The sequence below is a fragment of the Rhinoraja longicauda genome, chromosome 18, assembly GCF_053455715.1.
Source record: "Rhinoraja longicauda isolate Sanriku21f chromosome 18, sRhiLon1.1, whole genome shotgun sequence".
Lineage (NCBI taxonomy): Eukaryota > Metazoa > Chordata > Chondrichthyes > Rajiformes > Arhynchobatidae > Rhinoraja > Rhinoraja longicauda.
This window is the reverse complement of record NC_135970.1, coordinates 28,432,368-28,456,561: the sequence shown is the minus strand read 5'-3', so window position 1 is coordinate 28,456,561 and position 24,194 is coordinate 28,432,368. Positions and strand designations below refer to the sequence as shown.

Genomic DNA, 24,194 nt, shown 5'->3' with positions numbered 1-24,194 from the left:
TCCTCTGTTCCAGGGGAATTGGGTTTTTAATACTACTTATTGAAGAAGTGAGAATTTGAAAAAAAAAGAATTCAAATGTATTTTGGCAATAAGATTAATATTTGGAATGAACTGCCAGAGCAGGTAGTTGAGACAGCATTTCTAAGACTCGGACATGTGCATAGATAGGAAAGGTTTAGAGGGATGTGGGTAAAACATGGGCAAATGAGACTAGTTTAGATGGGGGCATCTTGGTCGGCATGGGCAAATTGGGCCAAAGGCCCTGTTTTGTGCTCATATGACACACATATGGGAATCCTTATCAGATTCCCATATAAACCTCTTTAAATTATTTACAATGGCTCCATTCAGAATCTACTCGTATATAGACATTGCAAACATATATTTTAAGAAAATTATTGATTATTGATTCCTGCATCAAATAGTGCATGATTACTAAAAGCATGCTGTTGGAGTATTGGTTGCTATCAAAGACTGCAAAGATTTTGAACCAGTTGATCTAACCTGCATCAGGAGCATGTACAGCAGCACCATAAGTGTTCCCATATCGGAGGCGGGGGAGGGGGGAAACGCAATTCCACAAAAGGAAGGCGAGTGAATTATTATGCATACCATTAATTATACAAGGATATTTTCCGGTGAAAATGTTTATACAGGTAATAAATTAAATAATACCAACATATCTAGCATGAATTAACCTTAAATTGTCAACGTTTTCATAGAGAAATGGACAGAATTAAAATTGCAAATTCTACAAAGAAAACTAGAACTCTCTGAAAGTATGTGGCTGACATTGCATGATCTAATGGTGCTAAATAAAGATCCGTGACAATATACTGAAGTCTATTTAAAATACGCGCGTTAACTACATGGTTATGATTAAAAATAATAATTTACGACATTTTCATGCTTTACATCTTCTGCATGAAGTAACATTGAGGTGTCATTCAGAAAGTCTTAAATATAGGAAACAAACAAAATCCCCGATAAAAAAACAAGTTTGAGATCTTAGCATCTACTTCAAATTAGAATTCAGCAGGACTTTAAGAAAGAAAAAAAAACTCTTTGAATTGAAAATAGAATAGGTGATAAATGTTTCATCGAGATAATCTTGCCTTTTACAGGGACAATCACATCATCAATATTGTTTAATGTAACTTTCCACCTGCTAATTCACATATTAAACTTTAAGGCAAGGGTTAGTTTTGTACTTGAAAACTTGATCATTTTTAAAATGTTTCATTTTTAAGATCAGATATTCCTGCTTCCAAATAGAAAATAATGAATCTAACATTTCAAGTGACATTACCCACAAAAAATGTATTTTTATTCTAATCTTAATTAGTTCTGAATGTGTTACATTTTCGGAACTATAACAATTTAACTTTTTATTATTCAATTTAATATTGGTGAATTATGACTTATGTTTCACAGAACATAGCTAGGTTAATTTTAGTTATGTTACCATACCACAGTTAAATTATATTGCTGCAGGTTAATCATTTTCTTTTTCTTTTCATGAGGTTGTATTAGTGACTTCCCTTTGTAAACCCTGAACTGTCATAGCCAATTTATACTCCACTAAAAGATCACAATGCTTAAATTCCTATTTGGGTGTTTCTGTAAATAAGGGTACAGTTGTTAAAAAAGTCAAGTATTAAGCAAAATCTGACCTCTACCGACAAACTGCTGTAATTACCTGCCAGTTTTGCAATTGACAATTTGAGGTTAGCAAAGGCAGCGACATTCTAGTTACAGTGTCAGTGTACAGTGTACATAGTTATAAAAATGAGTAGTTTCACAGGTTGTTAGCTTTTCTTTGTTATCTGTTCTCCATTGTTCAGAAATATAATCTTCATAACTGCAAGGGAACGTTATCAGCTTTGTGACTCACCATTTAAAATTCTCTGCCTTTGTATCCTTGCACATTATAATAAAAGAGTTTCACAATATCTGAAGTCTTGACTTTATTCAACTGACTATAACTTGGATTATCTACTGATGCGCTTGTAGTGGTCGTGGGTTCCCCCTGTAGCTTAGTAAATTGCCCGCCCATGCTCTTGTTTCCTCCCACACCCCAAAGACATGCTAGTGGGTTGGTAAATTAGCTACTGCAGAATTATCCCTTGAGCAGGTGGGAGAGGAGGAGATGGACATGTCAAGAAGAAAAGGTCACAGGGAAATAAGTGGAAGAATGGGATTGAGAGCTTCCACTCATTCAATGGGGTGAATGTCTTCATAAGGAAATATGGGAATAAAACAATACTTGCGTACATAGTACGAATTATTTTCTGATATGAATTTATGCTCAAAAATAATTATTCAAGTTAACTCCCAGGCATTAAGTTTAAAGCTCTTTCAGCTGGAGATTTCTCATTTACAAGTTTGACAATGTGGAGAATGGGTTAAATGCTTGATTTCCATAAAATATTAATATTTTACAATACAGCCCTTTTCCCATACCTTATGCATGTTGTGCATAACTATACACACTTGAATACTGTCATATTCACCATTGCAATTTATAAAATAACCATGTATCATTTACACATTGAAAGTTGTCACATTATTTTATTTCAGAGTTCTGTAAATTATAATACATATTTTGATATAATGCTTTAAAATTATTGCAGAAGTCTCGCCCCGAAACGTCACACATTCCTTCTCTCCAGAGATGCTGTCTGTCCCGCTGAGTTACTCCAGTATTTTGTGTCTACCTTCGATGTAAATCAGCATCTGCAGTTCTTTCTTACACATAGAATAAATGAGCATTGAGCCACACCGTGCAAGTAAGAGCCCTCATAAGTTGAGAAATCTGCAAAGTTTGTTTTGTAAGAGAGGCAACAGCACAGTTACTGTGATGCAGTACATTTTCCTTTCTGGCTGAAATAAAACAGATTATTCTCCTAAGAAACTATTTAACAAGTTGATGCTCTTATGGAAGACAATTTTCTCATGAGAATATATCTCCAAGCTAGAAATCAATCTAAGACTGCCATATCCTAAAGAGTGAAAAGTTTGAGCCTCCCTTAATCCGCTACTCAGAAACCCCCAAGGGCTGTAAAGTGATTTTCAAATGCCAATTTTCTCATGGCAAAGGAGACAGATTGACAACAACACTGTTCTATGATCACATCAGGAAAAGTCATCTTGCATTGAGCAATATTCTTTGAAGAAAAATCTGAATCTTGCCAATTTGTCAATGTGTTTGACTATAACAACTATAATTAATATCTCGGGTATGGCTGACAACGTCTAGATACAATTTCTTCTCTCTTACACCATTTGATTGATACTATTGATTGATTGGACCCAGATACTGGTACTACATTCAAACTTGCTCCAGCAACACATTATAAAACATGTCATTTCAAAGTGGACTGCAATCAGGAAACGGTAAAATATAAAGATAGCGATCACCTACTTGATCTGGTTTTAAACGGGCAAGCTATTATTTTGAGGTGGTGACCTGCATTTGATTCCTCCCACCTTTTTGACTCCATCTACACTTCTTGCTGCCTCAGACAAGCTGCCAAAATAATCAAAGACATCCCACCCTGGTCATTCTTCCTTCTCCTTGCTCCTGTCTGGCAGAAGATACAGTAGCTTGAAAGCTGTACCTCTGTAGATATCAATAATAAACCCAAACTTAAAAAATCAGTAATTCTCAGGAACCTGTGAATTGCATTTGGTAAAGAGTATGTTTTGAATTATTTATATTATCTTGCGATTTGATTATTAAAGTGTTTTATTATTTTGGATACTTCGAATGTATTTTAAAGGTTCTAGTTTTTTGACTGAAATTCTGAGGACCTCATTTGAAGGGCTGTGTGCAGTTCTGATCACCCAGTTGCAAGAACAACTTCATTAAGTTGGAAAGGGAGCATAAAAGATTCACCAGGATGTTACCTGGGCATGCAGGCTTGAGTTATAGAGAGAGGCTGGGACCTTTTTCTTTGGAGAATGGGAGTCTAGGGATGTACAAGATCATGAGGGGCATGAATATAATGAATGTTCTCAGTCTTTTTCCCAAGGTAGCGGATTCTAAAACTTAAGTTGAGAGGGGTGAAATTTAAGACGGACCTCAGGCAAACCTTTCACTCAGGGTGATCCACATCTGGAATGAGCTGCCAGAGGAAAGATGTTTTGACAGATGCATGGATCGACAAAGAGTTTAGAGGGCTATGGGTCAAATAGTAATCGACCAGTACTCCAACTTTGTCGGCACGGACAAGGTGGGTTGAAGGCATGTTTCCATGTAAAATGATAAAATAATGCAATCTAATGAAAAATAGCTTCTCAATTTATGAATTTTTACTTAACAAAATCCAGGAATGTGACATTTTAGTCAAATAAAAAAATTAAGTAAATAAGTAAAATAAAGTAGTTGACTAAAATTTAAAAAGTAAAATAAAGTTTTAAAGAAGTAAAACTTGGATTCAAATTTTAAATCGTATGAACATGCTTGTATTTCAAAATTTAATTTTTTTTTTTTTTGTTACATCTCATAATTTACAGACAATAGCAGTTTGTTTTTAGCTATCATTGCCTAAAGAGTCTGCAGTTCTAAATTAATGAGAAGGGGATGATTGCTCAATAATATCAGTGAGCAAAGGACAGAAGACAGGGTAATCCAGTTTAGCAGCTTGGTGTAAAGACTAATTCATCCATAGTGGAGTTCTGCATTTATTGCAATCAATCATAAAATAAGGATAATCTCAAAAGCCACATTTTCATTTTTAATGCTAGTGCTTATCCGTGGCCCATTAAGATAGTTTGAGGAAAGTAGATATTTTCTTTAAATATGTACCCTGCTAGTTTGATGGTAGAGGCACAAGGAACTGTGGGTGCTGGAATCTTGATGAAAACATAAAGTGCAGGAGGTATTCATTGGGTCAGGCAGCACCTGTGGAGGGAATGGAAATACAACTTTCAGGACTCTGAAGAAGGGTCCTGAATTGAAACGTCATCTATCCATTCCCTTCATGGATGCTGTCTGGCTCGCTGAGTTCCTCCAGTAATTTATGTTTTCTGTTTAATAGAATTGGAAAGAGACTGTCAAACAGCTTCCATAGTACCCTTGATCTTTTAAAACTAAATCAGAATACAGTTATAGGTTTGTTTCAACCCCATTATATTTTTCAGCAAGGATCCCAAATCTCTGTGATCCATTGTGCATATGTTTTATAATTCTGCTTGAACCTTATATTTTCCCTTTCCCTTTATTGTATCCGCTTCCAGAGCTTCCTCTGTCATTGGGTATTTTTAAAGTGGAGATTGACAGATTCTTGCCAAAGGTTATGGGGAGAAAGCAGGAGAATTGGGTTGAGAGGGAAAGATAGATCAGCCATGGTCGAAATGCAGAGTTGACTCAATGAGCCAAATGGCCTAATTCTGCTCCTATGAACTCATTAATTTTTACTGCAAGGATCTAAACACTATACTGATTCCAGGCTTTTTTCTGTTGATGATATTCTTACTTATTTTCTTTTAACGTTCCAGTGTTAACAGCAAATAAATTTGGAGGCAAGAGTGGAAGAAAGGAGTTAGCACTTAATGCTTTCTACATTCCTCACATATTCATTGCCTCAAAAAGCATATGAACATTTTTTTTTAAATGATACACATCGTAGCAGGCCCTTTGGCCCACCACATCAATGCCAGCACCAATCAGCCGTTCACTCGGGTTCAATGTTATCTCACTTTTTCATCCATTCCCTTCACACTAGGCAATTTACAGAGGCCAATTAATCTACAAATGTGCATGTTTGTGAGATGTGGGAGGAAAGTAGAACACCTGGAGGAAATCCACATGGTCATGGACAAAACTGCAAAAAGCAGACAACATCCCCGGCCTTTGGTGCTGTGAGGCAGCAACTCTACCAGCAATGCCTTTTTATTTTGGGCTTTTGTTAACCCCTTATCTATTTGTTTCAATGGACAATCCTCTTTTAAAAGAAACGTAAACTATCATATCATATCATATCATATATATACAGCCGGAAACAGGCCTTTTCGGCCCTCCAAGTCCGTGCCGCCCAGCGATCCCTGCACATTAACACTATCCTACACCCACTAGGGACAATTTTTACATTTACCCAGCCAATTAACCTACATACCTGTACGTCTTTGGAGTGTGGGAGGAAACCGAAGATCTCGGAGAAAACCCACGCAGGTCACGGGGAGAACGTACAAACTCCTTACAGTGCAGCACCCGTAGTCAGGATCGAACCTGAGTCTCCGGCGCTGCATTCGCTGTAAAGCAGCAACTCTACCGCTGCGCCACCGTGCCGCATTTGTTGGTAGATATTGAGCCACATTGATTCCATTTGCTCCCTTATAAGAGAAAAACTGATTTTGCTTCCCCCCCCAAATTGCAATCAATAACCAGTTCCTAATTTCAAATTCTTCAACTTATTGCCATAACAAATGGTGAAGATGGTTGAACTTTTCTATTGTAGAAACAAGGAACTGCAGATGCTGGTTTACCAAGTAAAGACACAAAATGCTGGCGTTACTCATTGGGTCAAGCACCATCCCTGGAGAACATGGCTATCCATGTTCTCCAACAATGCTGCCTGACCCATTGATCTACTCCAACATTCTGTCATTCCTGTATTTTTCTATTCGCGATTTCCAATACAAACATGGCAGCATGAGTGCGTCTGCAAGATTTCAGGTGAATTGAGATATCAACCAATTTTGTACCATCCCATATTCCCTCAATACCGTTCATTCCCATGAACCCATCTTGAATACATGAAATGGCATTTTCTGCAGTAGTTAGAATTCAACCTCCCCAAACTATAGGTTAGAAATTAGAACCCTTTTCTGTAAGAACTAAGCTTAATTCATTCAATACCAAAATTTAATATTAAAATGAATCAAGCCATTTTGGTATAATCTACCTGTGAAAACTCTATAATAGAATAATGCAGCCAATCCACAATAAAAATGGAAAGAGCGATTATATTTGGATAGAATAGTAAAATCATTTCAAAATAAAACCTTGCTGTATGTTAGTTAATGTTACAATTAACCAGTGATTTTGTGATTCAGCGTAGGTTCACTAGGTTAATTCCCGGAATGGCGGGACTGTCGTATGTTGAAAGGCTGGAGCGATTGGGCTTGTATACACTGGAATTTAGAAGGATGAGGGGGGATCTTATTGAAACATATAAGATAATTAGGGGATTGGACACATTAGAGGCAGATAACATGTTCCCAATGTTGGGGGAGTCCAGAACAAGGGGCCACAGTTTAAGAAGAAGGGGTAGGCCATTTAGAACGGAGATGAGGAAGAACTGTTTCAGTCAGAGGGTGGTGAAGGTGTGGAATTCTCTGCCTCAGAAGGCAGTGGAGGCCAGTTCGTTGGATGCTTTCAAGAGAGAGCTGGATAGAGCTCTTAAGGATAGCGGAGTGAGGGGGTATGGGGAGAAGGCAGGAACGGGGTACTGATTGAGAGTGATCAGCCATGATCGCATTGAATGGCGGTGCTGGCTCAAAGGGCTGAATGGCCTACTCCTGCACCTATTGTCTATTGTCTATTGTCTATAACGTTAATATAAACATGATTTTGTGATGACACAATAAATGACATCATTACATTCCTTGAGTTTACAACAAAAAGCATCACGATTCACAAACTATTTTGCACTTTGTTCTGCTATAACACAACAATTGCATTTCTAAGAAAATAATCTGTTACAGAAAAATGATGTTTTAAAGACAATTATGTCAATAGAAGTTAGGGGTGTGATGATATTAAGTTTAACCGCCCGAGAGCCCTAAACTTAAGCCAAGACTTTAAGTCTTATCTGTTATTAGTATCTACAAGTACTCTCACTGTAGGGAGATTATACTGTATCAACCTATATTTCATAAACTAACTTTGTGTCTTTTTTCTGTAACCCAGCAGCTGCAGTTCTTTATGTCTACATCTATAGAAAAGTCTGTGGTTTTCACAGTGGTCTTGTGACCAAAGTCAGAACCCACAACTGAACTGGAGTAGAAATCCTCAAACCCAAAGGGCTAGCTGTAAAGAAGAACCAATTTTGGGGTGGTACAGTGGTGTAGCAGTAGAGTTTCCGCCTTACAGCGCCAGAGACCTGGGTTCAATCCTTTCTATGGCTGCTGTCCATGCAGAGGTTCTAGGTGTGCAAGAAGGAACTGCAGATGCTGGTTTAAACCGAAGATAGACACAAAAAGCTAGAGTAACAGACAGAATCCCTGAAGAGAAGGAATGGGTGACGTTTTGGTTCGAGACTCTCGACCTTTTACTCCAGCTTTTTATGTCAATCTTCAGAGATTCCAGGTTTTCCCTGTGACCGTGTGGGTTTTCTCTGAATACTCCAATTTCCTAACACACTCCAAAGATGTTGAGGTTTGTAGGTTAATTGGCTTCAGTAAAATTGTAAATTCTCCCTCGTGTGTAGGATAGTGCTAGCGTATGGGGTGATTGCAGTCGCCCTGGACCCGGTGGGCCGAAGGGCCTGATTCCGCGCTGTATCTCTAAAGACTAACGTCAATCTCTGATATGGAACAAAGCACCAATAAAAAACAGTGAAAGTTACCTTTCCACAGTTAATTCTACGTCAATACAGAGCACAGTCCAAATGTTTCCGTTTTTTCAGCTACATATACAAAAATAAATGATTTTGTTTTCTATTTCCCTCTCTTTATCCTATCTTTTTATGCCTCTGTTGTATTTTCTGTACAAGATTTTAACTTGCATTTTCTTGTACATAAACGTCTTTTAAATTTGGTGGGTCAGGAGATACATATTGCAGCCAATGGTCACACAGGCCTCAGATCTCTATACTGTTTGTTTTAATCAATTAAGGCGGTTATGATGCTCCCAGCTTTCTCCCTGGTGATATGTTAGCCTAAAAGCATGTTCCATCTACATGCGTAACATGCTCTTCGTGTTCCCGACGTAACTGAGTTACCTTTGTGGAGCCAAAGGAAGTGTTGGTCTTCCTAGATCTTCTATAACATCATCAAAAAATTGTCCCACCCCAGTCAATTTTCTCCCTGTTCCCGTCAGGCAGAAGGTACAGAAGGTTGAAAATGTGCACCATCAGACTCAGACTCAGGAACAGCTTCTTCCCCTCTGTTATCAAGCTTTTGAAAGCTAGGGTTCTGTCCAATTCAAAAAAAAAATGTGGATGCATATATGGATAGTAGGTGGTATTTAGAGGGCTTCAGGCCAAATGCAGGCAAATTGGACTAACCCAATATGCCATCTTGGTCAGCATGAAGGTGGTCCGAAGGGCCTGTTTCCATGCTCTCCAGCTCTAAGACACAACATTCAGGTTGACTTTTAATTACCATTGAGACAGGCCTACCAAGCGACAAACACTCTTTTCAAATTTCATTATTTTAAATGGAAATGGGCTAATTTTCCTCAGAATGTGGGCAATAGCAAGTTCTCCCTGAAAACTACTACAGTAAGTAATGACTGTGTAAATTAATTAATCTGCACCTGTTACTTATGGTAACTTTACAATGGAGAACATTTGTAAATGGTATAAAGCCCACAAAGACCAACTCTTATATGGTGATTTTAAACTGAAAATACTTCCTTGCAGATTCCAATATAAATTCTCAGAGCCCTGTAATGCCACTCATTATTTGTTGGAATAATTCTGCAAAGGCTTGGTGTGATTAAAGTTATAAGGCAAATTTAAACCTGCAGTGTGAATGGCTTCTCAACAATTTCATTGGTCTTTACATGTCGAACTTCACAAACATAATTTGCCGACTTTTCTGCTATGAGAATTGGCAGCTGTGTGATTGCAGAGTACAGCCCTGTTCCGTCAATTTTGGGCTTTGTCATAATTTGGCGATCCGTGCAATCTTTCCTTCCTTTGCACCAAGCAACCTTTATATCCATTGGGCAAAAATGTTCAATGCTGCAAGTAAGGGTAGCTTTTCCATCTATTCTGAGCCGATCATTGTCACAGTTGATAATACTTGTTACTATAGGAGGCACGGCTGTGGAAAAATTGAAAGCACAAATATGAAATACAATTTAAATTAATGCTTACTTTATGTTCCAAAATGACCTGGGTAAACAAAATAATTTTATTCCGCTTGGTTAGCTTACCAACCCAACGGTAAGAACAGTGAAGACTTCAATTTTTGGTAACTAACCTTACAAACACCCCTCGCCCTTTTTACTGCTCTCACCTTTTTGTAACCCTCTCTGCCCTGTGCCCCACCTGGAGGCACACCTGCTCCTTCCGATCCCATTCCCTTTGCCCTCATCCACCTACACTACTTCCTCTGGCTTCAAATTTCATGCCTCTTCTATCCTCTTTTTTGATACTTTTTGTTTGCATTTCTGGCCTTTGTCCAACCATCTGACAATCAAAAACCTACCTAACCTGTATCCATCTATCACTTGCCAGGCTTTGTCCAGCCCCACCTCTCTTCTGGCTTTCCCCACCCCCATTGTGCCACCTTTTTTGCAGTGATACCCTATTTCTATAGTCAGTGCCAATAATATTGGCACACAAGGCCCAAATTCAAACTAACTACCCACTACCTAGCACAGTGCTGCATCTGGTAGAGCCGCTGCCTCAGCGCCAGAGACCCAGGTTTGATCCTGACCTCAGGTGCTGTCTGTGTGTGGAGTTTGCACATTATCCATGAGACTGTGTGGATTTCCTCCAGCTGCTCTCGTTTTCTCCCACACCCCAAAGAAGTGCAGTGCCCCATCTTTGACTAGACCACAGAACAGTACAGCATAGGGACAGCCATCCGACCCACAATGTCTGTGCTGAACATTACACAAATTTAACATAGTTTTCTCTGCCTGCATGTGATCCATATCCCTCCATTCCCTGTATATCCATGTGCCTATCAAAAAGTCTCTGAAACATATCTGCCTCCACCACCACCCCAGGCAACATATTCAAGGCACCCTCACTGTGTAAAAAAAACCTTGCCTCGCACATTAAACTTTGCCCCTCTCACTTTAAAGCTATGTATGCTCATCTTTGACCATCTAATTTATCTTTGCCTCTCATAATTTTATATATTTCTAAACAGGTCTCCCTGCAATTTCCGGTTCCAGAGAAAACACTCCAGGTTTATTTAACCTCTCTTGACAGCTACTATCCACTAATCCAGGCATCATTCTAGTAGCAGTGCTGCCTTACAGTGCCAGAGACCTGGCTTTGATCCTGACTATGGGTGCTGTCTGTACGGAGTTTGCACGTTCTTCCCATGATTGCATGGGTTTTCTCTGGGTGCTCCAGTTTCCACCCACACTCCAAAGACCTACAGATTTGTAGGTTACTTGGTTTTGGTAAAAGTTGTAAAATGTCCCCAGTGTGTATGATAATGTTAGCGTACGGGGTGATCGCTGGTTGGCTGAAGGGCCTGTTTCTGCACTGTATCTCTAAACCAAACTAGACTAATCACCCAAAGATAAGAAATTTCTACTACAAACCTGTGTAAGGAGATGAACAACAAAAGCTAAACAAAAACACAAAGTGCTGGAGTAACTCAGCATGTCATGCCGCATCTCTGGAAGACATGGATAAGCAATGTTTCAGTTTGGGACCCTTCTTCATACTGATATTAGCAGGGGTAGTAAAAGCTGGTCAATTGAGAGTGGGACAAAGCCTGGCAAATGATAGGTAGATTCAGGTGAGTTTTTCATTGGCAGATGAGTGGACAAAGGTCAGAGATGGAAAGTGGACAAAAGGGCGTTTGTGTCAACAACAAAAGCCATTCTTATGCACTCATTGTAAAACCCTTACTGTCTTGAATGCTGATTATATCCAAATTTAGAATAATAAATTATCAAAATATACTTAAACAAATAATTTCCACAACACACTCACCTTTTAGGGGCAGTTGAATACGCCTTTCGAATGCTTCACTATTATAACGGCCTTTGCACAGAAAGATTATCTCTCTTTCAAAGTCTTCCGCGGTCACTAAAAATTTAAGGCAACTCTCGACTTTGTAATTGTTGTCAGGAGTAAGTACAAAATCTGAATTAGTTACTCCACTTTTCATTGGCTTAGATCCTCTATACCATTCAATAATGAAATCCTTTCTTAAGAGGTCACATACGGAACAAGATATGGATAAATCTTCACCAAACCATGGGATCGCTGGCACCATTTTGAAGTCTGAAATTTTTGGTAAGCCTATAATGAAAAGAAAATCTATTTAGAACATAGAATAGTACAGCACAGGAACAGGCCCTTCGGCCAACAAATGTCTGTGCCAATGATGATACCAAGACCAATTCTTATCTGCCTGCACGTGATCCTTAATCCTTCCATTCCCTGTATATCCATGTGCTTATTGAAAAGCCTCTTAAAAAACATTATCTTCACGGCCCACCACCACTACATTCCAGGCACCCAGGTTAGGCTTAAGGGCATGACATTTTTTTCACTCTGAGGGTTGTCTTTATCTGGAATGAGCTGCCAGTGGAAGCTATAGAAGCGGATGTAACTTTTAAAATACATTGGACACATGTATGGATAGTAAAATGTTCAGAGAGCTATGAACCAAATGCAAGCAAATGGAATTTTTGCAGACTGCCAATTTGGTCAGCATGGACAGGCAGGCTGAAGGGCCTGTTTCCATGCTTGCCAACTCTATGACTCTCTGACTAAACGGTGGATGAGTGATAAGACAGGTCCAATCCACTTTGCATTTCATCCTCAGGTTTGCTGGAAAAACTAACATGTGAATGACTGTCCCATTCAATTGAAAGGGATTATCCAGTGGAAATAGGCAAATGTGGACCTCACCAATTTTACTTTAGTGTTAATTATTTGTTAAGAGTTTTAATGTGTTAATTTTTGTTTAAGTCATTTACGTATATATTTCAAGTTTTTATAGTCGTTACATATTTCAGACAAATTTAAAGGTCCTCTACATTCGCCAAGCCGTCACTAGCTGCCAAGATGTCCTGGGAGGCTCGAGTGTATCGTGGATAGGGCTGATGATGTCGTCATCTGATGGTCAGTGTTGCAAACTGAATGAACAGCAGTTTTGAATAACGCAATACTTTGTAAATTGTGAATATATAATAAAAGCCCCATGTTGAAGGGGGGGGAAAAAAGATTTCCTGGATCCTAGAAATCAGAAAGCAACGCTGAGATCTGTAAATGTTTCTGTGACAGTACAAGATGACGAGGGGGCATGGATAAAGTGGATTATCACAGTCTTTTTCACAAAGTTGTCACTCCTCCACCATTTAAGCACAGTCAAAGTGCGGTACAGCATGGAAACAGGCCCTTCGGCCCACCTTCGGGCCACCAAGTTGGCAGATTGGGCTAGTCCCGTTTGCTCTTATTTCTCTACGGTACAGCATGGCGTACCAGCTCCTCTAAAGAGTTAAAAACTACATTTTAACATTTTTTATATTACAAAAAAATTACAAAAGTTTAAAGAATTAAATTAATAAGATTAGACAGGCGGTCAGCATAGAGGACGGTGATCTACTATAGACACCATCAGCGAGGAGTGATATGAGTACCAGAATCCCTTTGTATATAAAAAAGCATTGGTGAGACCTATGTGCAGAATGAAACACACTGCCCTCTCTGCACAATGTGGGCCTCAAGTGGGTGGCAAACTCAAGCAAGGATAATCCATTCCAATTAAAGGAATTGCAGAACTTAGAGGACATAGGTTTAGGTGAAGGGGAAAAGATTTCATAGGAATCTGAGGGGTAACCTTTTCACACAAAGGGTGGTGGGTGTGTGGAACAAGCGGCCAGAGGAGGTAGTTGAGGCTGGGACTGTCCCAACATTTAAGAAACTTAGACATGTACACGGATAGGACAGATTTGGAAGGATATGGACCAAGCACAGGCAGGTGGGACTAATGTAGCTGGGACATGTTGGCCGGTGTGGGCAAGTTGGGCCGAAGGGTCTGTTTCCACACTGTATCACTCTATCACACATATCCAAGTCAGATGAATTCCATTTGAACACCTTAGTGTTGTCATTCTAGGTGGTGGAGGTTTGGGATGTTTAGTTTACTCTAGAGATACAGGTCCTTCAGCCAACCGAATCCACACCGACCATCAATCACCCGTTCACACAAGTTCGATGTTATCCCACTTTCTCATAGTCTCCCTGCACACTAGCGGCAATTTACAGAGGCCAAGTAATTGGCCTCTACTTGGCCATGGCAGGCCTACAAATCTGCATGTCTTTGGGATGTGGGAGGAAATTGGGGCACCCATATGAAATCAACACAGTCACGGAGATCCTGCAAACTCCACGCGCAGACAGCACCCGAGGTCAGGATTAAAGCTGGGTCTCTGGTGCTGTGAGGCAGCAGCTCTAGCAGCTATGCCATTGTACTGCCCAGAAAATTGAGTTATTCCTTTTCAAAACAATAGAAATTCAAAAAAATACAATATTAGAAAATTACAGCAAACTCCCAAGTTACAGCCTTTTGGGTGAATTCTGTAATTTACCCTTACAGAATTCATAAATCACTACCCAAAATCGTTAATATGAAATAAAACTTGCTCTCATGCAATTCATGAGGAAAGAGAAACTAAATTTATTATGGGAAAACACCATAAGGACTGTTTTCTAAGAGTCACAAGTATGATGTTATTACACTCAAATAACTCCCAATTAACTTTTCCAGGTCTTAGAATCAGCTCTGGCTGATTATGATTTCTAAATTGCAGCTGGAATTCATTTTACGACAGCTTGATAAAAAGAACCTTAACTCACCTTCAAGAAGTAACTGGAAGCATTGCATCTGAGGTTTGGTGGAAGATTTTGAATGATAAACTTCAACCTTGTATTCAGTTTGATGATCATTAATGCTTGGACGCAAGGTTAATTTGGTGACTTTGCTGTAGCGACTGTGCTCATTCGTCAATTCTTTGTTAACAATTCCGTATTTCGTATCTTCATTTATTCTCACTTCATCCCTGAACCAATTAATTTGAATACTCCCTGGATAAAAGTCCATTATTTTACAGGACAAAGTCAATGTCTTCCCGACTTCAGGGTTCAGAGGATCACAAGTAATTTCATTTACTCTGGGAGAAGATACTGTGAGAAAGAGGAATAAGAAAAGCTGAAATGCATCTTAAACATTGTTTTAGGTAATGTTCCAGAAAAGCTTTTGTACAATGCGGATGTAATCAGTGTTTGTAAGTTGACTAGAAATAACAACTGGAAAGCTGGAAAGGGTGCGGAGAAGATTTACGAGGATGTTGCCAGGACTCGAGGGCCTGAGCTATCGAGAGAAGTTGGGCACATGAGGTTGATGGGTGATCTTGTAGAGGTGCATAAGATCATGAGAGGAATAGACGGGGTAAATGGGATAATAATAATAATAATAATAATAATATTCATTTATTGTCGTTGCAACAAGTGCAACGAAATTAAAAAATAGCAATCCTGACGGTGCGTAAAAAACATATATGCAATAAATGCAAAACAAATAAATACCAATATATTAAATACAAAAGTTTTAACAGTGTGACCTATTGCAGAAAGTAGTGTTCAGTTCTCGTATGGCCCTGGGGTAAAAACTGTTCTTGAGTCTTTTAGCCAGAGTAGGGGAATCAAGATCCAGAGGACATAGGTCTGTGAGGGGGGCAAAAAGGGTGCTCCATTTCCTCACACTCTCCAAAGACGTACAGGTTTGTACGTTAATTGTCTTCTGAAAATAGTCCCTAGTGTGTAGGATAGTGTTAGTTTATGGGGATGATCACCTGTTTCCATGCTGTATCTTTAAAGACTAAAGTTTGGCACTGACATTGTGGGCAGAAGGTCCTGTTGCTGTGCTGTACTGTTCTAAAACAGTAACTCAGTGGATCAGGATCTCTGGGGGAAAAGAATAGGTGACGTTTCGGGTCGGAACTCTTCTTCGGACCCGAAACATCACCCATTCTTTTTCTCCAGTGATGCTGCCTGACCCGCTGTTATTCCAACATTTTGTGTCTATCTTCGGTGTAAACCAGCATCTGCAGTTCCTTCCTACGCACTGTTCCATGTTCTAAGTTCTCGAGCATAAGGAATTACAGCATTTAAGGTCAATAATGTTTTTGCCAACCAGAAGCAAATGTACAGGTAAAAGTAATGATATGACGGAAAGCTGACAAGATAATTTTATGAAATTAGAACACTATTTAATGATGAACAAAAAATGTCCTTATTGTCAAAATAGCAGAAACAATCTTTGAAAGGAGAGGAAGCATACCTAAATTCTCGGGAACATATTCCACAAACTTTGGCTTGGGAAGGCTCTCGTGTGTGACCAAGCATTGATATTTACTCTCTCTGTCTGCTAACGTTGGAATTATGGTGCAAGTCGTGGTGAATTCATACAACTTGTTCTCCTGATTCTCGATTATTTCAGATGTTTTATTCTCCTCGATGGCTTTCTTATCTTTGACCCATTGGACAGAAATCTCTTTAGGATAAAACGAGTGCACTTTGCAGGAGAGAGTCAATACTTTGTCAATTTCTGGATTCACTGGTTCGCTCAGGATGGTATCAAGTGAAGGAAATGCTGCAAATCAGAAAATAGTAGAATTTTACTACATTTGTAAACACAAAATATAGTCATGTTAAAACATTGGCCCTCTGACTGAGAAGTAAGTGGTCGCTGAGGACCGGGGGAGATAGTGAAAGGCCCTCGAGGTGCGTATGAAGCAGAGGACATAGGTTTAAGGTGCGAGGGGAAAGATTTAATGGGAAGCTGAAGGACGACAATTCCACACTGAGGGTGGTGGGTGTAAAGTCATAGCAGCAGAATTGGGCCATTCGGCCCATCGAGTCTACTCCACCATTCATTCATGGCTGGTCTATCTTTCCCTCTCAACTCCATTCTCCTGCCTTCTCCCCATGAATGGTGGAAGGCCATTTTAATGCCTTTGACCGAAATATTTCATAGCAATGTCAACAAAGGTAAGACAACTACACGTTTGATGGTGAACGCGTGATCAAAGACTTTAAGTTTGAGTTACCTTTCACTTCCAGCTTAACCTGTTTCTCGGCACGTTGTTTCAAGCTAACGTGATTCACTTCACAGATATATTCTTTGCCATTATTTTCTTGAATTGTTGCAATGAAAGTGAGTATGCTGTGGACGCTGTAAGTGTGGTCTGGATAGGTAAACACACGCAGACAATGGGAATACCGGCCCACTGTGCTTTCTGCCACATTTTCCTCGGTGTGGTCCAGCAAAAGAGATTTCACCCCATTTGTTCTTTCATACCAATTGATTGTTAAAGGACGTGGCGTGAAAAAACTTATTGGACAAGTCAGCATCACTGAACTGTTGTGACGCACAACAGGAGGTTTGATTATGTTCCCTAACTTAGGAGCAACTAAGGGGGAAAAAACAAAGTAAAATCAGTTTAACTTATTCACAATCTTAAGGAAAGTCTGTCGTGTAACATTCGTAAAATGCAATGGTCATTTACAATTCAGCAATAAACTTGTGCATATTAGGCTTGTAACATTTTAATTTCTGTCGATGTAGCCCAGTCCATCACACAAACTAGATTACCCACCAGTGTCTCCATCTGCACTTCATGCTGACTCGGGAAAGCAGTCGACATAATCAAAGACTTGTCCCACCCTGGTCATTCCTTCTTCTCACAGTTCAGAAGCTTGAAAGGTCACACCACCAGATTCAGGAACAGGTTCTACCCCTCTGTTATCAGGCTTCAGAATGTTCCTTCCACAAGCTAGGATACTGTCCGATTCACCTCTTCTCCATGGCGGACATTGGACTTTGGTTTTGGAACAGATGCGCTACAAAGCAGAGAACTATATTCTGCACTCTGTATCTTCCCCTTTGCTCTACCTATTGTACTTGAGTTTGAATTGATTGTATTCATGTGTAGTATTATATGAACTGATTGGACAGCATGCAAAACAAAGCTTTTCACTGTACCTCGGTACACCTGACAATAAGCTGATACCTATCTACTCCCTTTCCCATTTTCTTCCCTTACTCATGCTGTATCCTTAATTTCTCATTCACTTGCAGTAAATTTCAGACTCGATAGCGCTGTTTCAAGGCAAATTTAGAGAAAGAGAATCTTATCAAAGACAGTTGGGAATTTAGGCATAAGATTCGCCATTCAGCAAACAAGAAAATCCCAACATTCAACCAATTTTTGGCTTTAATTATATCTTATTTCTATTCATTTATCTTCTTGCCATAAACTGTTTCCAACTTTATAACTAAATCTCAAAAGTTTTTCCCTGCCTGTAAAATATTGTGGAGTGTCCCAAAAATTGTAAAAGATTGCATCCATGTAAATATCCTAACAAAAATCTATTAATCTCAGGGTTTAACATTTTCAAACTGATCTTGTCCCAACAACTATTTTTCAAGGGGATTTCCAGTCCACAAATCCTTTCCAGTGCACTGCTGCAATGCCTCCCCAGTCCTCCAGACACTACAGACGTGGTCCCAGGTGCATTTTTAAATACTGAAGTGGTGCCTTCTGTTTTTCTTAGTCACATCTTTTGATCCCAGACCAGTAACAGTATTAGCTACAATTGCCTAAAGAAAGCCTTTAAATAAATCATCTTATTGCAGTGGATATACTTAAAACCAAACTATAAGACGAAGGTAAATAATGCAGAACTATTACATAACTCAACGATGCATCACTTTAACTGCGAAAGTAGCATTTTCCAAATGTTTTTTGCATAGTTTGCTGTTCACAGTCAATAATCACAAACTCTGTGAGAAAAGTAAAGGACCCCCGTTCTATAAATTTAAAGACTGTAAATTCTAGGACATACAATCAGAAATTAATGAGTCAAGAAACCATGTGGAAGATCCACAATTTGGATAAATTGAAGAAGAGTCCGCAATAGTCTCCCGACACAGACTTAAAACAAAAGGAGACAAAGTGCTGGAGTAACTCAGCGGGTCAGGCAGCATCTCTGGAGAACATGGATAGATGATATTTCGGGACGGAACCCTTCTTCAGCAAGGATAGGTATTGTTTCAGGATGGAACACTTCCAACCTTTCTAGCCGGGACCCTTTTTCCAAAATGGGTCGGAGACGTTTCAGGTCGGGACTCTTCTTCATTCATTTGGGGTCAGAAAGCTTCCTGAAGGAAGAAGGGTCCGTACTTGAAACATCAGAAATGCTGCCTTGCCCACTGAGTTAGTCCAGTACTTTATGTGCTTTTTTTTTGTAAACCAGCATCTGCAGTTCCTTGTTTCTACAGCAATTACTTCATATCTGTAAAATGCTTACTTCCATCAACTTGTAAACAGCTGCATTTCATCTGAGTTCCAGTTGGATGCGACACTCTAAATATGATTTGTGCTTTATTGTCTTCCATTAAGTCAGGATAAATCTCAAGCGTGCTGGAAAAGCTCCATGTTCCATCATCATCTACCACAAAACTACTTTGTCTGACTTTCCAATTAACGTTTGTGGCATTCCTCTTTCCTGTTTCTGTTATCTTCTTTTCTTTGTCAAACCTTATAATCCACTGGTCACTATTGTTTTCACAAATGAAGGTCTCCTTAGTATCATTCTTTCTCCTCAAATACCAGCCAGCAGAAATGGCTGCAGGCCGGAATCCAGACACGTGGCAGGTAATCTCTGCAAGTTGTTGATGGATAAATCGAGCAGGCATCTGAAGATCACACATATTGGGTGGAACTGAGAATAAATGAAGGAAAATAAGAAATTTAAAGATGGATTATTCCAAATAGATTCATAGTCAGCATGGAAACTGGCCCTTCGACTCAACTTGCCCAAGCCAATCAACATGCCCCATCTACACTAGTCCCACCTGCCTGCATTTGGCCCATAGCCTTCTAAACCTACCCTATCCTTGTACCTGTCTAAATGTTTCTTAAACATTGTCGTAATACCTGCTTCAACGACCTTCTCCAGCAGCTCATTCCATACACCTACCACCCTCTGTGCAAAAATGTTGTCCCTCAGGTTCCTATTAAATCCTTCCCCCCTCACCTTAATACTATGTCCTCTCGTTTCTCAATTCCCCTACTCTGGGCAAAAGACTCTGTGCATTTGTGCAAATTAGTTTTGTCTTTTCCTGAAAATTCCTATCAGTTGGAATGATCTCGTCTCAGTGAAGGGATCATGGATCATACGCAAGCAAAGGAGAATAGTTCAACCTGACATCTTGTTCTGTACAGACATTATGGGCTGAAGGGCCTGTTCCTGTACTGTTCCATGTTCTATGTAGTGAAGGCTCAGATTTCATTGTGAAATCCTCTTATTTGATTTCATTTCCATTTCAGGTCCGCCATCCAGATTAGCCCGACATTTCTTAATTATTAACAGATGACATCAGACCAATGTTACATAAGGCTATTGAATTAGATCACAGCTAAGTGAACTGTTTCAATGTTAAGATTCACAACTGTCGTGAATTAGAAGACAATGTTTAATGAATACTAGCATTTGTATCAAACTACACCTACAATTGCATAGCACTAAGTGCATGGAGGATATCAATTCTAATAGAGGTATCAGCATTTGTGACAGATGAATATCAAATTAAACCAATACTTGTAGTCATAGAACAGCACAGCACAGGAACAGGCCCTTTGACCCACAACGTCTGTGCCCATCATAATGTTGTTAAACTAATCTCCTCTGCTTGTACATGATCCATATCCCTCCATTCCCTGCATGTCTCTGTGCCTATGTAAAAATCTCTCAAATCCAAATTATCTATTCTGCCTCCACCACCATCCCAGGCAGCGGGTTCCAGGTACCCATAATAAACTATGTAAAATAAACTGGCCCCACATATCTTTTTAAAACTTTGCCCCTTTCACCTTAAATCTCTGCCCTCTAGTCTTTGACATTTCCATCCAGGAAAAAAGGTTCCAACTGCCTATCCTTTCTCTCATTTTATATACCTCTATCCGGTCTCCCGTATCCTCTGATGATTCTAGAAAAAACAATTCAAGTCTGTCCCATCTCTCCTTGCAGCTAAAACCCTCTAATCCAGGCAAGATTTTGGTGAATCTTTTCTGTATCCTTGCCTAAGCCTCCACATCCTTCCTGTAATGGGCAATCAGAACCACATGCAATACTCCAAATGTGGCCTAACCAAAATCCTATAAATCCTGACTCTTATACACAATGCCCCGACCAGTGAAGGCAAGAATCTCTTATGCCTTTGTTACCTCTCCATCTACTTGTGTTGCCACTTTCAGAGAGCAATGGGCTTGAAATGGAATAAGAACATCAAATAAAATAATCGTAAACAAATATCTGCTAAATACTATATGTGGGACCAAACTTAACCAACAATATCATTGATCATTTATAGTTAGTAGACTGATCATTTATAGTTGGCAATGCCACAATTGTCACAAGCTTGTGTAGCACAGGTTAACTAGAAAGTTATACAATTAGGTCGGCACAGTGGTGCAGCGTGTAGAGCTGCTGCCTGACAGCGTCAGAACCCCGGGGTCGATCCTAACCTTGGGGCTGTCTGTGTGGAGTTTACACGTTCTCTCTGTGTTTTCTCCAGTTGCTGCGGTTTCCTCCCACATCCCAAAGACGTGCGGGTTTGTGGGTTAATTGTCCTCTGTAAATTGTCCCTAGTGTGTCGGGAGTGAATGAGAAAGTGGGATAACATAGAACTAGTGTGAACGGGTGATCGATGGTCGTCGTGGACTCGTTGGGCTGAAGGGTCTGTTTCCACGTTGTATTTTTAAAACATGAAACTAAAATTAGCATGAAGGCAAAAAGATTTAATTGTACCCCAGCCCAATAACTTAAGATTCTTTGAATCGTTTTCTATAAATTCATCCGCAGTACATAAGCATTACCTTTATAAATGCACCGCATGTACAGGTAAATTCCAGCAGCTAACACCATTACAGAAAAAAATACACTTCCAAGAATGCTTCCAACTATTGACCCTTTGGACAGATGAATTTCTGCTTCTGTAAGACAAAAGCGCAAAAAAAATAATTACAAGATTACAAGATGTGCCTTTAGAAAAGAGGTAAAGAGGAATTTCTTTCGCCACAGGGTGGTAAATCTGTGGAATTCATTGCCAAGTCATTGGGGATTTTTAAAGTGGAGATTGACATGTTCTTGATTAGTAAAGACATTAAGGATTATGGGGAGAAGGCAGTAGAATGGGGTTGAGATGGAATGGGGTTGAGAGGTTGAGTGCTAGCTCGGCCATGATTGAACGGCAGAGTCGACTCAATGGGCAGAATGGCATAATTCTGCTCCAATGACTTATGAACTTATGAAGATGGCACAGAACAAACTGCTCACGTCTACTTTTAAAAGCCTGAACATGTTCCGGAAAAGACTCAGAAGTGACCAAGAGGAAATATTTTTGCCACACGGGAGAATTTAAAATCCGTTGATAAAAGGTAACAAGAAATAAAGAGAAAAGAAGAAGCTTCTTTACTTAGGATGTGAAACTTACTGTTTATAAAAGTAAAGGTACAATTAGCCCTTAACAAGGCATACAATTATCAAAAAGGTTATTGAAGTTATAAATACTCAACACTTTGACAAGATAATTATAATTACAGATGTACTTAGATTTGGCAGAAAAGGGTTCATGGACAGATTTAGCAGAAAGGAGTTTGGGTTAGCATAATTGTTTTATAAATATACTCAGTTTAAAAAGCTTCTATCAAACTTTTTGTTTTGTTTTTTTAAATCATACTTGCTTTTATCTTCAGCTTATAGAGGTGTATAAAATCTTGAGGGGAATTGAAAGGGTGAATGTTCAGAGTCTTTTATCCAGGGTAGGAAATCGAGTACCAGAGCACATAGATTAAGGTGAGAGGGAAAGATTTAATAGGAACCTGAGGGGCAACTTTTTTATTCATAGGTTGTATGGAATGAGCTGCCGAGGAGGTAGCTGATGCAGATATAATAAGAACATTAAAAAAATCTTTGGACAAATACATGCATGGGAAAGGGTTAGAGAGATAAGGACCAAATGCAGGCCAATGGGACTAGTTTGATGGGGATTTTGATGGTATGGACGAGTTGGGCCAAATGGCCTGTTTCCTTGCTGTACAGCTCTATGACTACCCCACCTTACAACTGTCCATCAATCCCAAAAAAGTCACTTCTTATCCCAGGTTTAAGGTGAGGGGGGGAAAGATTTAAAATGAACTTGACTAACTTTTTTAACACAGAGTGGTGGGTATATGGAACGAGTTGCAGGAGGAGGTAGTTAAGGCAGGTACTATCACAACATTTAAGAGACACTTGGACATGTACGTGGAGAGGAAAGGGTTAGAGGGATATATGCCAAACACGGGCAAATGGCTTTGCTGAGATGGGGCATCTTAGTTGGCACGCATGAGTTGGGCTGAAGGGCCTGTTTTTGACCGGGATTACTATGTGACTCCACCCCTCAACATGAACGCAACCAAAAGTTTGAAATTTCAACTTTTCATTAAAAAAGAGAAAAAGCACTACAGTGTAGCGGTAGAGTTGCTGCCTTTCAACGCCAGAGACCCGGGTTCGATCCTGACTACGGGTGCTGTCTGTAGAGTTTGGACGTTCTCCCCATGACCACGTGGGTTTCCTCTGGGTGCTCCGGTTTTGTCCCACATTCCACAGACATGCGAGTTTGTAGGTTAATTGGCCTCCATAAATTGCCCCAAATATGTGGGATAGAACTAGTGTATGGGTGATGGTTGGTCACCACACTCATTGGGCTGAAGGGCCTGTTTCCACACTGTATTTCCAAAACTAAAATTTACCGACCTTTCAAAGCCACAGCAGCTTTCACAGTGTATGGCTCTGGAAATGTCTTGTGTGTCACCCGGCATTCAAAACTGCTGCCAATGTCTTCTAGACGAGGTTCCAGTCGAACTTCAGTGGTCACGTTGCATGTCCCATCAGGATTTTTGATTGGAGGGGCAATGCAGATATCAGTTAACAGCTTTATTTCATTTTGTGACGGGTTTGACTGAACCCAATCTATATTGCATTCGCAAGGATAATGTCCATTTAACTGACAACCCAAGACCAGCTCTCCTCCATTGCCAACCTCCACAAGCTTCTCAGAAACAATAGTTACTGTGGGTCGTCCTGCAAACCAAAAAGATATATTAATGTCTCAACGACTATACTTAACATAGAAAACATACTGTTGGGTCTAAAGGCTTGCTTTGGGAACAGCTCTTCCATGTGCCCAGTTTAGTTTAGTTTAGTTTAGTG

The 24,194-nt window shown here is 39.7% G+C and overlaps 1 protein-coding gene across 1 annotated transcript in view; it reads right to left on the bottom strand.

Moving 5' to 3' along the window:
* Positions 1-1,373: 1,373 nt before the first annotated feature.
* LOC144602358 (uncharacterized) overlaps positions 1,374-24,194 on the bottom strand; it is a 29,496-nt gene continuing 6,675 nt past the window's right edge. Inside the window, exons 3-10 of the mRNA XM_078415405.1 lie at positions 23,739-24,065; positions 21,818-21,934; positions 19,248-19,661; positions 16,985-17,347; positions 16,216-16,527; positions 14,733-15,059; positions 11,856-12,167; positions 1,374-9,996 (exon numbers count right to left, since the gene is read on the bottom strand). Of these exons, the coding sequence (XP_078271531.1) occupies positions 9,686-9,996; positions 11,856-12,167; positions 14,733-15,059; positions 16,216-16,527; positions 16,985-17,347; positions 19,248-19,661; positions 21,818-21,934; positions 23,739-24,065 (2,483 nt within the window). The 3' untranslated portion in view covers positions 1,374-9,685. The remainder of the gene's footprint in view (positions 9,997-11,855; positions 12,168-14,732; positions 15,060-16,215; positions 16,528-16,984; positions 17,348-19,247; positions 19,662-21,817; positions 21,935-23,738; positions 24,066-24,194) is intronic.